Source organism: Scleropages formosus, chromosome 17 (genome assembly GCF_900964775.1).
Source record: "Scleropages formosus chromosome 17, fSclFor1.1, whole genome shotgun sequence".
Classification (NCBI taxonomy): domain Eukaryota; kingdom Metazoa; phylum Chordata; class Actinopteri; order Osteoglossiformes; family Osteoglossidae; genus Scleropages; species Scleropages formosus.
The window spans coordinates 5,336,578-5,350,739 of record NC_041822.1 but is presented as its reverse complement, the minus strand read 5'-3'; the positions used below and the strand labels follow the sequence as shown (position 1 = coordinate 5,350,739).

Here is a 14,162-nt window from a genome sequence, read left to right as displayed (position 1 = left end):
ATAGGGTGCAGCAGGGGGGCTGGGAGTGACCCAGGGGGATTTTGAGGTGTTCTGTGTCTTGTACTGTCTGAAGCGTCTTTGTTAAGACTGCTGTTGGGGACATGTACAGTTTCAATAAAGAGCACGTTCCTTTTACCCCGTCTGTCGAGCCTGTTTCTAGTAGCTCCATGGAAGGACGCTACATTGGTGTCAGAAGCGGGATGGCGCACGCTCTGAGCGAGCAAACCCCAAGAACCGACCGGGGAAGAGAACGTTCTCGGGAGATCGAAGATATTCAGCAGAAGACTTCGGAACTGCTAGCCGCTTTGGAGCAACTGTGGGGACCGTCACCACCACGCTGGCGAGAGGCTTCCCTCACGACGGTGTGCGGAGAAAGAGGTATTCCCCAACCACCGCCCAGGACGCCAGCCTCGGGGGAAACACCGCAGCGAACAGCGCTCCGCCTGCCGCGGTATTCGGGGACGGAGCCGTGGGAAACATACGAGGCACAGCTTCGCCTAGCAGCGCGGCACAACGGCTGGGATGCGGCAACTACAGCAGCACAGCTGGGGCTAGCCTTGGAGGGGAAAGCGCTGACCGTGCTGCTAGACGTGAGAGCGGACCAACACCACGAGCTGCCCGCGCTCACGGCTGCCCTGAGACGCCGTTTCGGCCAACACGAAACAGCGGACTATTATCGCGGACAGCTCACAGCGAGACGACGCGGCAAAGGCGAAGCCCTGGGAGCGCTGGCCGCGGATATCCAGCTCCTGGCGCAGCGGGCGTACCCGCAATACCCCGCAGATATCCAAGAAGACTTGGCGCTGCAGGCATTCCTCCGAGCGCTCGCCCCAGAACGCCTGCAGCAGCATGTTAGGCTTGCTGCCCCGGCTAACCTGGAGGCGGCGCAGCGAGAGGCGGAACGCACGGAAGCCGTCCTGCGGGAGGCGAAGGAGCCCGCGCATTCTTGCCGCTCCCTGGAAGACGTCACTGATGACGAGGTGGAGAGAGAAGCTGCGCGCCAAGTCGAGGCACCGCCTGCGCGCCAACGGCCTCCTATTATCTGCTGGCGTTGTCGGAAGCGAGGTCACCAGGCGCGCCACTGCAGAGAGCCCGCCCCCGCGGCACCTCAGGGAAACGGCAGAGGGGCGACGCCGTGAGGGGGGTTTCGCCCTGTGACTCCGCCCCTTCTTGGGGCGTACCCTCGTTCCCGGTGGGACGCCTGGGGAAACTCCGCTGCCTGCAGCTGCCCTGCCTAATAGAGGGCGTGCCCTGCGAAGCCCTCGTGGACACGGGGTCTACAATCTCGATCGTCCGCAACGGAGTGCTGCCTGGAACGGCGCGCCATCCCCCAAAGGGATGGACCGAGGCGTCAGCGAGCCTGCGCACGGTCACAGGAGAGACCGTGGCGATGTGGGGGAAAAGACGTTTGCGCCTGGCTGTGGGCAACCAGCTGCTGGAGCACGAGTTCTGGCTTGCGGAGATCCAGGATCCATGCATCATAGGAATGGATCTCCTGGCCGAGGCAGGGGCGGTGCTGGACCTGGGCAGACGGTCGCTACAGCTGGCAGGTGAGAACATTGCCCTCACTCACATGCGGCGGCGGCGAAAGAATCTCAAAACGCGCGCCCTCTCCGCCAGTTCACGAGTGCAGGGGACCGGGGCTGCGCACCAAATGGCAGTTGAGGGAGAGCCCGAGGCACACAGCGGGGGCTCCTCTGGTGCAGGGTGCGTCACGCAGCCCTCAGCAACGACTCGTGAAGCGGTGCAGATGCTGTGGCAGCGCAGCGGGGCAGAGTTAGAAGAGGGTCAGCGAGAGCAGTTGAGGGAGCTCCTGAACGCCTTCATGGACATCTTCGCAGCCCGGGATGAAGACTGCACCAAAACGGACCTGGTGCGGCACCACATTGAGACAGGTGGCGCGGCCCCCATCCGCCTGCGACCGCATCGCCTAGCGCTGGCGAAGAGGCAGATTGCGGAGGAAAAGGTGAGAGAGATGGCGGCAGCGGGCATCATTGAGCCCTCCAGTAGCCCCTGGTCAGCGCCGGCGGTCCTGGTGCAAAAGAAGGACGGCAGCTGGCGGTTCTGTGTGGATTATCGTCGCCTGAATGCGGTAACCAAACAGGACTCCTATCCCCTGCCACGCATTGACGATGCGTTGGACTGCATCGCGGGGTCACAGTGGTTCAGCTCTCTGGACCTGAGGAGTGGCTACTGGCAAGTCGCTTTGGCGCCGGAGGCCCGGGAGAAGACAGCATTCACCCTGGGGCGGGGCCTCTGGCACTTCACGGTCATGCCTTTTGGCCTGTGTAACGCGGCCGCCACCTTTGAACGGCTGATGGAGCGGGTCCTGTCAGATGTGCCCAGGAGCCGGTGCATCGTCTACCTGGATGACCTGCTGGTACACGCCTCCTCCTTTGAGTCTGCGCTGGCAAATCTGAAGGAGGTGTTTGCTGCCATCCGTGCGGCCGGGCTGAAACTGCACCCCGCGAAGTGCAACCTCCTCCAGCGGCAGGTGAAATTCCTGGGCCACGTCGTGGACGCGAATGGAGTGTCCACGGACCCCGACAAAGTGCGGCAGGTGCGAGACTGGCCAGCCCCAGAGAACGTGTCGGAGTTGCAGAGTTTCCTGGGGCTGGCATCGTATTATCGCCGCTTTGTGCGTGGTTTTGCAGACATCGCAGCACCACTGCACCGCCTCACTGCTAAGGGCACCCCGTTCGAGTGGACCCCTGAGTGCGCAGCCGCCTTTCACCGCCTGAGGGGGGCTCTGGCATCTGCCCCCGTCCTGGCTCTCCCGATCCCTGGGAGGACTTTCATCGTGGACACGGACGCCAGCGATCAAGGCATCGGAGCTGTGTTGTCGCAGGCGGGAGATGGAGGTGAGAGGGTGGTCGCATTCTACAGCCGCCGGCTGAGTCGCCCGGAGAAGAACTACTGTGTCACGCGGCGAGAGCTCCTGGCCGTGGTGGCAGGGATTAAACATTTTCGCCCCTACCTCTACGGGACCAGGTTCCTGTTGCGGACCGACCACGCCTCACTCACATGGCTCCTAAACTTCAAGGAGCCAGAGGGGCAGATAGCACGGTGGCTGGAGCTGCTGCAGGGGTATGACTTTGAGGTCCAACACCGGCCGGGACGCCTGCACACCAACGCCGACGCACTCTCTCGGCGCCCTTGCAGCGCAGGCTCGTGCAGGCACTGCGTTCGGCTGGAGGAGCGGCGGGCGACTGCAGAAGAGACCTGCGCTGTGCTGGCGGCAGATGCGGCGAGTGATGGGGGATCCACCAACGACACAGAGCTGTTCCGCCGGGCCCAGGAAGCCGATCCAGAGCTGGCGGTGGTGCGGGGCTTCCTGCAGTCGGGGCAGCGCCCACCCTGGACTGCTGTGGCCCCACACGGACCCACCGTCAAGTCATACTGCTCACAGTGGGACAGCCTTGAGGTGAGGGGGGGGCTGCTGTATCGGCGTTGGGAGGGGCCAGTGCCCGGCCAAGTCCTGTGGCAGCTCCTCGTCCCTCGTAGCCTCAAGGAAGACGTGTTGCAGCGAGTACATGGTCCCGCTGGCATTGGGCACTTCGGCGTGGCGAAGACGCTGCACCGGCTGCGCCAGCGGTTTCACTGGGCGGGGTGTCGCCAAGACATGGAGCTGTTCGTGCACTGCTGCGATGCCTGCACGGCGCGTAAGGGCCCCAGTGACCGGTCGCATACCCCCCTGCAACGACTTCAGTCGGGCGCCCCAATGGAGCGCGTGGGCGTGGATGTGCTGGGACCCTTTCCCCGCACTGATCGGGGAAACCGCTACGTGCTCGTGGCCATGGACTACTTCACCAAGTGGCCCGAGGCGTACGCGGTACCGGACCAGAGTGCCGCGACCACAGCGGAGCGGTTGGTGGAGGAGATGTTTTGCCGTTTTGGGGCGCCAGAGAACCTGCACAGTGACCAGGGCAGGAACTTTGAGTCGCAAGTTATGAAAGAGGTATGCGACCGGCTGGGGGTGTGGAAGACGCGCACCACGCCCCTTCATCCACAGAGCGACGGGCTGGTGGAGCGTTTCAACCGGACCCTCACCACGCAGCTCTCTGTGCTTACCTCCCGACATCAGCGCGACTGGGACAGACACCTGCCCCTGGTCCTATGGGCGTGCCGCTCTGCTGTCCAGGAGTCCACCGGCTGCACCCCTGCCCTGCTCATGTTCGGACGTGAGCTGAGGACTCCGGTGGACTTGGCTTTCGGCAGCCCGCCGGAGCCCGAGGTGGGGGGTGAAGTGGGTCCGGAGTACCTTCGGCAACTGCGGCGACGTTTGGAGTCCGCGCACGCTTTTGCCAGGCGCCATCTGACGGAGGCCGGCGGGCGGCAGAAGCGCGCGTACGACACGCAGTGTCGCGGGTGCCCTCTGGCCCCAGGAGACCGAGTGTGGGTATACAATCCCCGGAGGAAACGCGGGCTCTGCCCTAAGCTCACAGACAGCTGGGTGGGTCCCTGCGTGATTTTGGGTCGGCTGTCGGATGTCGTCTACAGGGTGCGGATGGGGCCAGGGCGTCGGCCGGTGGTTCTACACCGTGACAGACTCGCCCCCTACCATCCCAAGGAACCTGCACCGGGGCCTCCCGGAGAGAGTCCACCAGGTCCAGCGGGTTCACCGTCCCCGCACAGACCCAGGAGGGCGCGCCGGTTGCCTCTGCACCTCAGGGACTTTGTGCTTTCGGGGTCGACAGTCGCCGGGACGGCCGACTGCTAAAGGGGGGGCAATGTAACATCTCTGAGGGGAGTAAATGTAAATAGTTGGTATTAGTGTTTATGTGTGTGTACATAGTTGTGTGTGGTCTCTGATTGGTTGTTGTTCTATTTATGTTCAGTGTTCGAGAGTGGGATTCTGGGGAGTCCCGGGGGGAACCCCTTAACCATAGGGTGCAGCAGGGGGGCTGGGAGTGACCCAGGGGGATTTTGAGGTGTTCTGTGTCTTGTACTGTCTGAAGCGTCTTTGTTAAGACTGCTGTTGGGGACATGTACAGTTTCAATAAAGAGCACGTTCCTTTTACCCCGTCTGTCGAGCCTGTTTCTAGTAGCTCCATGGAAGGACGCTACAATATAATCATTTCTGCTTCCATTTCACCAAGCTGTATCTTTAGCCTCAGCTCACGAACTGTACAATTTTCCTGATGGTCGGTGCGCCGTCTACCGCAGCCTCCGCACAGCGCCTGAATGGTCAAACACAACCTTGAATGGCATAGCATCACGACCACAGACGATTCTGAAACGGAGAATCCCTTTTGCGCCCTATAGTGACCCCTGCTGGGGAGGAGTGGCCTAAAGGTATCAATGTGTGAGCGCGAATGCATGATGTTTTTCTGACAAAACTATTATTCCTGTCAGGCTTTTCTGCAGATAACGTTGTAAAATTAATGAATAGGCAGAGATAATGGTCTAAACGTAGAAATAATAACTCGAGTTTTCCCCAACATGATAGTGGGCACGCCAAGACACGCGCTTAAATGAGATTGTTGGTGTATAACGTTAACATTCACTTCCTTTAATATGAATTATTTAAAAACTGCGCGTTTTCATCAATTCGTTGTCTGGCTCAACTTTTTGATGCACGGAACTCCAAGAAGAGACGCAAGAGCTCGGGAACAGGCAAAGTAATAGTGACGTCATGCCGAGTGAGGCCGAAGGGTCAGCCGGGAGCGCGCGCGGAGGGCGTAGTCCCGCCGCCCGCGGAAGTTTTCTCGCGTGCGTTATTTGGAGTGCGCAGCTCGAGCAGCAGCGAAGTGAGAGGGGAGCGATCATGTTGGGCAGCATAAAAAGTGTTTCGATAAGTTACGACGCAATAAATGAGAGCAATTCGTTTTCGAGCGGCGACCGCATCGCGGGCCGAGTGGTGGTGGAGGTGGCGAAGGAGGTGGAGGTGACACGTCTGGCGGTGAAGGCGAAGGGAGAAGCTTATGTGTCGTGGAGCGAGAAACACGGGGACGACGAGGACTCGTACTGGGCTCGCGAGCGCTACTTCAAAGTGAAGCAGCTGCTCGTGGCCGACAGGAAGGATGACGGTGAGCGCGGTTCGTTCGTTCTGCTGGACCGAACCGGACGGGACCGGGTCGTTAACCGTTAACAGGCCGGCTCACAAAAGTTGTAACAACAATGGAATGAAATTAAATGAATGGAGTCAAGAGTGGCGAAGGGATACGAACACTACTTTTATTGACATAAACAGGACAGACTGTAATTACTGCAGTTCTCTTCTCTCTTTAATTACTGAACCCAAAAAATGTTCTGAAGTTCCACAAGAGGACGCTAGTAATCCATCCCCATCGCAGGGCTCACACACACACACATTCGCTCTGGCAATTGTGTCATCAGAACTGATTGCCTTTTCGTTGTGGGAGGAAACCAGAGCACCCAGAAGAAACCCGCACAGACACGGGCAGAAGAACAGCTATGTACAGCCCGAGCCGGATTCATATCCACTCCAAAGAGCTCAGGTGCTCCGAGGTCATCGCTACCCGCTGCGCCGCCGTGCCGTCTTGATCAGAAACCAGGGAATTTATCGTTAATGTTAATTTGGTGATCTGATGCCACCTTATGATGTTAGGTCGTTCACTTTACAGCGATTTATCCGCTCCTACATCGGGCCTACCGTATGAGTTAATTTCAGCTGATGTTTGGGTGTTAACTCTCCCCCCGTTTTTGTCCCCCAACAAAAGACAGGTTGTGAAGCTGCTGAATGTAGAGTAAGTACCCTGTTGAGGGTCACTAGAGCTCGAGTGCAGTTCAGGCTAGGATCCTGCAGTCTGCTAGACAGCATCTCGAAATACCACGAAACATGGTGCTCGAGGACCCAGCGCGGTCTCAGTTTTTAAACTGCGAGATGATGCCCACAGAGGGCCTTACGTGTCGGCCGCTGTTTCTTCTGCCACGGGCGCCGCAAAGAAATGGGTGCGGCTCATCGCTGTGCTGAATCCGAGAAACGTGAGACCTCGTGCTCGGCAAGATCCTGTGGTCTTTCAATGCGAAAGGATTGTGTGTCCAAACAAACACGCTTCAACCAGTCGGTGGTATGGAAAGCAACCTGCATCATACCTTCTTGTGTGTGTCTGTACAGTCATAGCATAGTTTTTCTTCAGTCATAGAAGATATCATAGTCATTGCATCATTTTTTGTCTTTGAGTTTGACAGTGTTCTGCCATCTCTACTATGATTGCACCTGCTGAGCAATCCATCCTGGAGAAGACATGTGCAGGAATGTTCTGGTGGCCCTGTCCAGTGTACAAGTGGCGTCTCATCTGTTCTGCTCGAGTGAAGGTTTCGTTACTTGATCCTCAGCTCATTGCTGGAGTAAGCCTCGCCCTACAGTTTGCCATGTCTGTTATGATGCGTGTTAATTGTACGGGATGGTAACGTGCAGGGGCAGCGTGTTGGCGCCATGCCTCGGATGTTCAGGTGTAGGTTTGGATCCAGCTCGGCCTGTGTGCGGTTTGTCGTCTTCTCCCTTTGTCTCTCTGGGTTTCCTCCCACAGCCCAAAGGCGTCCTTCTCCGAGTGAGTGAAACATTTCCTCTATACACGACCTTATTTATGCAAAAGCTCATAAAGCGCTCTTTGAAATTTCCTTCTGATGGAATTCTTTCTATTAATTTTTGTTACATATATATTTCTTTTCAATATTAACTGTGGCCCCTTCAGACTTTAGCTCAGGTAAACTGACTTGTTAATTTTTCTTAAAAATTCTTATTTTCTTCTCATGACAGTGTTTTTTTCGGGTGAAATGATTAAATCAATCATTAAATTGTGGAACTGCAAGAATAATCTAACAGAGGGTGAACATTGAGTATATACTGTATACTATAGTATGTTACTAAAAAGTAAACCTTGATAGTAATGTCGTAGCTCACGATGTTTAAATGAAACGATTGCTGGGACAGCTGCTAGCATAGTAGTTATAGCTGCTGCCTTTGGATCCAAAGGTTGCAGGTTCGAGTCTCCCCTCCAGCTGTAGTAGCCTTGAGCAAGGTACTTACCCTGAGATGCTCCAGTAAAATTACTGAGCTGTATAAATGGGTAAATGATTGTAAGTACCTTAACGTTGTAAATAGCTTTGGAGAAAAGCATCAGCTAAATGAATAAATGTAACTTAAATTTGTCTTTTTAAAGGAAAAGGCAGTGAAGCACTCTTGAGTGGAGACACTTGTAAGTACTGTGCGTGTCTACGGTACCCCTTTTCAGAGGCTGTCAGCCGACATAATGTTGTTAAGCATCACAGAAGGGCATTGAAAGGCATTGACCACAAACACACCTGTCCAGGCAGAGCCTTTAACACTGAACCAGCACTGGTGCACCAGCACACTTGTGTTTGTCTCAGAATCCTTACTTGATTCAGTAAACCTTTGGTTGCATGAATCGGCACATTGAAGTCTCTGAATGCCGCTTTAAATGACATCCCTTAAAAGGAACTTACTGGTATTGCATTAAGGCTTTTGCAACAAATGTGTATTCTTAAAGTTGTAATGGCTTTGTTTATTTTGGTTATCACGTTATATATGTGTGTGTGTGTGTGTGTGTGTGTGTGTGTGTGTGTGTGTGTGTGTGTGTGTGTGTGTACACACATTCCCTTTTCAGTCAACAATGTGATGAGTCCCGGAACCCGTGTTTACCCATTCAGTTTGCAGATTCCAGAGGGGTAAGCTATATTTGTGTGGTTTGTTAAAATCAAAGCATGAGTAAAGATTAATGTGCTTCTTTCAAAGCTAATGTTTTCTAATCCATGTCATTTTATCACAGGAATTTTCCCTCTTCCTTTAAAGGTGTACATGGGTATATCACCTACACACTGGAGGCAAAATTGAGCAGATCGATGAGGATACCAAGTGGTGCAAAGGCTGAATTCACCATCTATTCGAAGCCCTCCATGAATACTAACCAGTTGATGGTACTGTATGGCAACGGGAGTAAATATGACTTTGCTGTGGTTCGGCAACTGAATTATTCTTGTATGTTTTATGTAGAGGGGGCACGGTGGCGCAGTGGGTTTGACCGGGTCCTGCTCTCTGGTGGGTCTGGGGTTCGAGTCCCACTTGGGGTGCCTTGTGACAGATTGGTGTCCTGTCCTTGGTGTGTCCCCTCCATCCTTACGCCCTGTGTTGCCGGGTTAGGCTCCGGTTCGCAGCGACTTCAGACACTGTGTGTGTGTTTTATGTAGGAACCGCTGTTTGGTGCCGTGCAGAAAAAGATGAAATTTTTCACTTCTGGAACTGTCTCCATGAATGTTACTGTGGACAAGGCAGGCTACGTCCAAGGTTTGTCTGTTTCCAAATATAAGTTTAGCATCTTTTTGTAAGTTATGAACTGAAATAATGATTTAACTGTGTAACTGCTTGTACCGTTCTGTGTTTATACATCCATCCATCATCAATAGTCACTTGTCCAAGGTGTGGTTACAGTAATCTGGAGGAAGTTAAGCTTCTTGGTCTTAAGTCATGGAGATGTATGATGGCAAGGCTGGATGATGTTCTCTGTGGTTTCATGGTGAAGTTGGTTGGACTGAGTCCTTGTGTACAGCCATTGTAGTGTACGCTTGGGGTGTAACATCTTGTCCTGTGTATCTTGAGTGTTGCCAGTCAGATACCTTTATCTATCTAAAGGAGCATATTCTTAGAAACTTCAGCATTTTCAAGTGCAGGGAAATGCTCTGAAGCAAATCTTGAGTAAAGTTACAACACCAGTTCCCCTTCTGACTGTGTAACTAGTTACTTATTTCAGGAAATTAAGAAAGACCACGTCACGTACTACGTACATTATCATTTTGCACAGATTTTAATTACGTTTTCTGAACTCCGTTTCCTCCATTCAGATATTCAGAATGAAATTTTGTCGTTAAATTAAAAATTAAAACATATGTTTTAATTTGCATTATGAAGTGTAAACACTGAATTTCCTGCTTGTCAAAATTATATTAATGATCTGTAATACATTTACATGTATTAATTTAACAGACACTTTTCTCCAAAGCAATGTACACCTCAGAAAACAATACACAAATGCATTACACCAACGGACAGAGAGACAGAGATGCAGTTTTCTGGATCCTTTATTCTTTAAGTAATTTTCCATGACTCTGTTCTTTTGTCTGACTGGCAGGCGAAAAGTTAAACATCTCAGCAGAAGTTGAGAACAATTCTTCTCGTACACTCAAGCCCAAGTTCTCTCTAGACCAAAAGCAGAGTTTTTTCGCTCAACGATCATCGGAAATTGTAAGAAAGAGTATTTTCAAAGAGATTGGGGAACCCATTCCCCCTTCAGCCCAAAAAATTGTACAGAAGGAACTGATAATTCCACCGGACCTCCCTGCTTCCATCCTGAACTGTTCTCTCCTTAAAGTGGAGTACATTTTGAAGGTACTGTACATAGATACTCGGTAACAAATCGGATATGTCTGTCATTTGTCAAAATGTACGTAATACTGTTAATTTAACCACCAGCTGGTCTATCATATCAGGAGACTTTGCTGTGTGTGTGAGACTCCTCTGTCTCTATTTATACACTACAAACAAAGTAGCAGTATGGTGACAATACAACTCTCGGTAGAGTCAAGAGATGGAGCGCTCAGTAATGTTTAATACACAAACAAATCTTTTAACACGAGAAGCCCAGGAAACATTCCAGTAACACGATTTATAGATCCTTTTGTCCATAGCCTTACACTGACTGGTCAGCAGATAGATGACTGTACCGCTGTTTCTTTTACAGGTCTACCTGGATGTTCCCTATGCTAGAGACCCAGAAGTAGAGTTTCCACTGGTCATTCTTCCTAACACTTATGCATTTGGTCCAGTGACTGCGTCCAATGTGGCCATAGGATTTGAACCATTTCAGGGGTGGCATAGCCAACTATCCCATGTTGCACCTGGATTAGGTCAACCCCAGAATACTCCTGCAGCACAGCCTCCAGGGGCTGCTTTTGGATTCTACCCCCCACCTCAATAACTGATTTAGGAGTAGGGTACTTTTTTCTGTTCCCTTATTTCAATGTATTATAGTTTATTTGGATTTCATTTAATTTCTTTACCTAATATGGTTTTCATTTCATCACTGGAATTGCATTTCATTGGACTTCATTGGCTGATTTGGCATTTAATTTCTATAAGCATTAGGAACCAAAAGGCCAAAAATGAAGGAATGTTTTACGATAATCCATATTGTTGGTTTAATGCTTTCTGGATAGCCTCCAGACCACAGTAACTCTACATTGGACTATTAATAACTATACTGGTGCATGATAATCAATGTATAGATGAATGGTAATATAACATTAAAAGCTAGAGAAAATAATTAAATATTTTCATGTATGAAAATAACTTAACAGTTTACTATTTTAATTATGAATTTTAATTTGCTGTTATTTTATTCACACACACAATGTCTACAACCTTTTGTCCTGAGCTGGGTCACGGCGAGTCGGAGCTTAACCTGGCAACACAGGGCGCAAGGCTGAAGGGGGAGGGGACACACCCAGCAGGGGACGCTAGTCCATCTCAAGGCACCGCAAGCAGGACTAGAACCGCAGACCCACCACAGAGCAGGCCCCGGACAAACCCGCTGCGCCGCTGCACCCCGTTATTTTATTTAAAGAGTGCATAAGAAAGGGTGGTAATTTGATCCCCTCACTACAGAAATTTCCCTAATGAGGTGATTTCACCGAAATAATTAGCCCTGTTACGTGAGGAATGTGTCTCGTTTGATGGTAGTTTCCTTCACTGAAATGGGCCGCAGGCCGAGAGTTACTCCTGCGACTCAAGGACTCGTGCGCGCGCACTACTAATGACCTCCAGTCGCGTTTTCTCTTCTGTGTTTATAAGGAATTTGTCCTTAAAGCTATACATGAGTCTTTATCAAAACAATGCCTTCGAGCACCAGCTCACATTTTCCAGTTGTTCTGCTACCTGTATTCCTCCTGCTAGTTACATCCAAAATGTAATTTGGTTAGCAGCCACATGGTGGCGTGTCAGGCGGAGATTTTTTCTGGGGCGAACATCACACATTTAATTAAAAGGGCTTTTTTCTCTGGAATCATGGGTATTTGGTATTGCAGCAGTACCTGTTTTTTGAAAATAAAATGTATTCTTTGCAATTGAAAAAACTGAGTATGTGCCTGGGGACTTTTGGAAGAACACATTTTTGTAAATTTGTATTTACACCTTGTGTTTTTTGTTCCTTTTTTTTTCTCTTATGTCCTTACAATTTGTGTCATAGGCTGCTGAGAAGATTCACAGAGTAAAAATTTCATTGTATGGTGTACCAAACTGTTTACTGTATACATGACAATAAACTCTTGAATCTTGAACTGTGACTCATAAAAATACACTTTGCACCTCCTGGCAAAACTGATAACTGTACCTTGGTCCAAGATCCAGCTGGATGTGTGTTCACCACCTACTTAGATGGACAGGCCTCAACAGAGGGGCAGAGAGTATGTCCTTCCACAACTTTGTAGCCTGATGCTCCCTCACAAAATTTGTCCAAAGCTCCACTACATAAATTAATTTACAGTGCTAATCTACTTATTATTTACTCATTTGTACAGATGAGAACTTTAGGGCAAGTGCCTTGCTCAGGGGTATTATAGGTGGAGGTGGGATTTGACCCTGCAGCCTTTGAGTCCAAAGGCAGTAGCTCTAACTACTATGCTACCAGCTAGTGTTGTATATATTTGAAAAAAAAATTGAAAATAATGGAAGCAATACTGCTACTATATTTTTGGTTGAATGACAGAAATGCACATTATTACGTGACCTTTTTTCACGCCATCAGTAAGAAATGTTTTCACCTTCAGTGAGTTACATATGACATAAAGCAGAAAACACTTGAAAAATGTCAAGCATAAACTGAAATACTAATAGTAATGTGATTAGTTTTGATGTAGTTTCTATTGAGGGATTCCAACCATGAGATGCATTTTAAAAAACATTGATTTTTTTTATTATTATTTGTTAAACAACACTGGATTACAGCAACATACAGATAGAATCAGGAAGAAACTAATTTCTTGAAACTCATGCAGATAAAATGTTAAAATGAATGACATGCAAAGAATAAACAAAATGTGAACACGGTCATCCATAATTTACGCTATTAAATAACCATTTTAGTCTATGATAGCGTTAGAAGAGGTGGACAGCTTCTCCTACCTAGGCAGCATAATCGACAAGTAGGGTGGGACAGACATCGACGTCAGAGTCAGAATAGGCAAGGCAAGGGCAGCTTTCCTGCAACTGAAGAACGTGTGGGGGGTCCAGAGTTCTGACAGTCAAGACCCAGACCCGAATCTTCAACTCCAACGTAAAATCAGTCCTACTTTACGGAGCAGAGACCTGGAGGACCACCGTCACCGCCACAAAAAAGACACATTCATTCATCAACAACCGTTTGCGACAGATTCTCAGGATCCACTGGCCCGTGATCATCAGCAACCAAGAGCTATGTCAGAGATCAGGACAACAACCAGTAGAAGATGATAGCCCGCAAAGACGCTGGCGATGGATCGGCCATACCCTGCGGAAGCCAGCTTCAAACACTACAAGAAGACCCCTCACGTGGAACCCCCAAGGGCAAGAGGAAGCGAGGCCAGCCAAAAAACACATGGCGACACCACCTGGATGCAGAAGCCAAGAGGATGGGCCACACCTGGGGAAAACTGGAAAAATTGGCCCAGGACAGAGATGCCTGGAGAGCCCTTGTTGACGGCCTATGCCCCAAGAGTAGGCATAAGTAGTAAGTTAGTCTATGATTCACATTTCAGTTATATTACTGAACTCGGTTTTTGAATGGCAGTTTTTTTCCCGAAACTTCATACAATCATTTACTAAAACCATATTCTTGTAACACCAGTACTGTAGTAGTGCTGTAGTAGTATTGTGTAGTACTGTACCAGTACTGGAGGAGCACTGTAGTAGTACTGTGCGCTACTGCTGGAGATCCGAACCTTCGCGCTGCTTTTACCTCCTTGCAGTTCCCTTGTAAACCACGGGGTGGCGGCAGAAGCAGCGATTAGTATTGCAGGCACTTGAAAACAGAGCGTATTCAGCGAAAACTGCGCTTTTGTGCAGAACACAGCGATCGCTGCAATACCTTTCTTTAAAACGTCGTGAATTATTTGCGACTGAAAACGGGAACGCTTCCCTAGGAATTTGC

At 50.4% G+C, this 14,162-nt stretch overlaps 1 protein-coding gene across 2 annotated transcripts; it reads left to right on the top strand.

Moving 5' to 3' along the window:
• The first annotated feature begins 5,311 nt into the window (after positions 1-5,311).
• LOC108938360 (arrestin domain-containing protein 3-like) lies at positions 5,312-11,410 on the top strand. Of its 2 annotated transcripts, XM_018758892.2 has the most exons (8): positions 6,093-7,281; positions 7,385-7,517; positions 8,130-8,165; positions 8,595-8,655; positions 8,757-8,904; positions 9,175-9,271; positions 10,113-10,369; positions 10,722-11,410. In XM_018758892.2, exons 1-8 carry the CDS (start codon positions 7,174-7,176, stop codon positions 10,956-10,958), a joined length of 1,077 nt encoding a protein of 358 aa, XP_018614408.1. In that variant the 5' UTR covers positions 6,093-7,173; the 3' UTR covers positions 10,959-11,410. The 2 variants fall into 2 exon arrangements, with proteins under 2 accessions (XP_018614407.1, XP_018614408.1); XM_018758891.2 differs by lacking the exons at positions 6,093-7,281; positions 7,385-7,517 and adding an exon at positions 5,312-6,029.
• Positions 11,411-14,162: the final 2,752 nt, after the last annotated feature.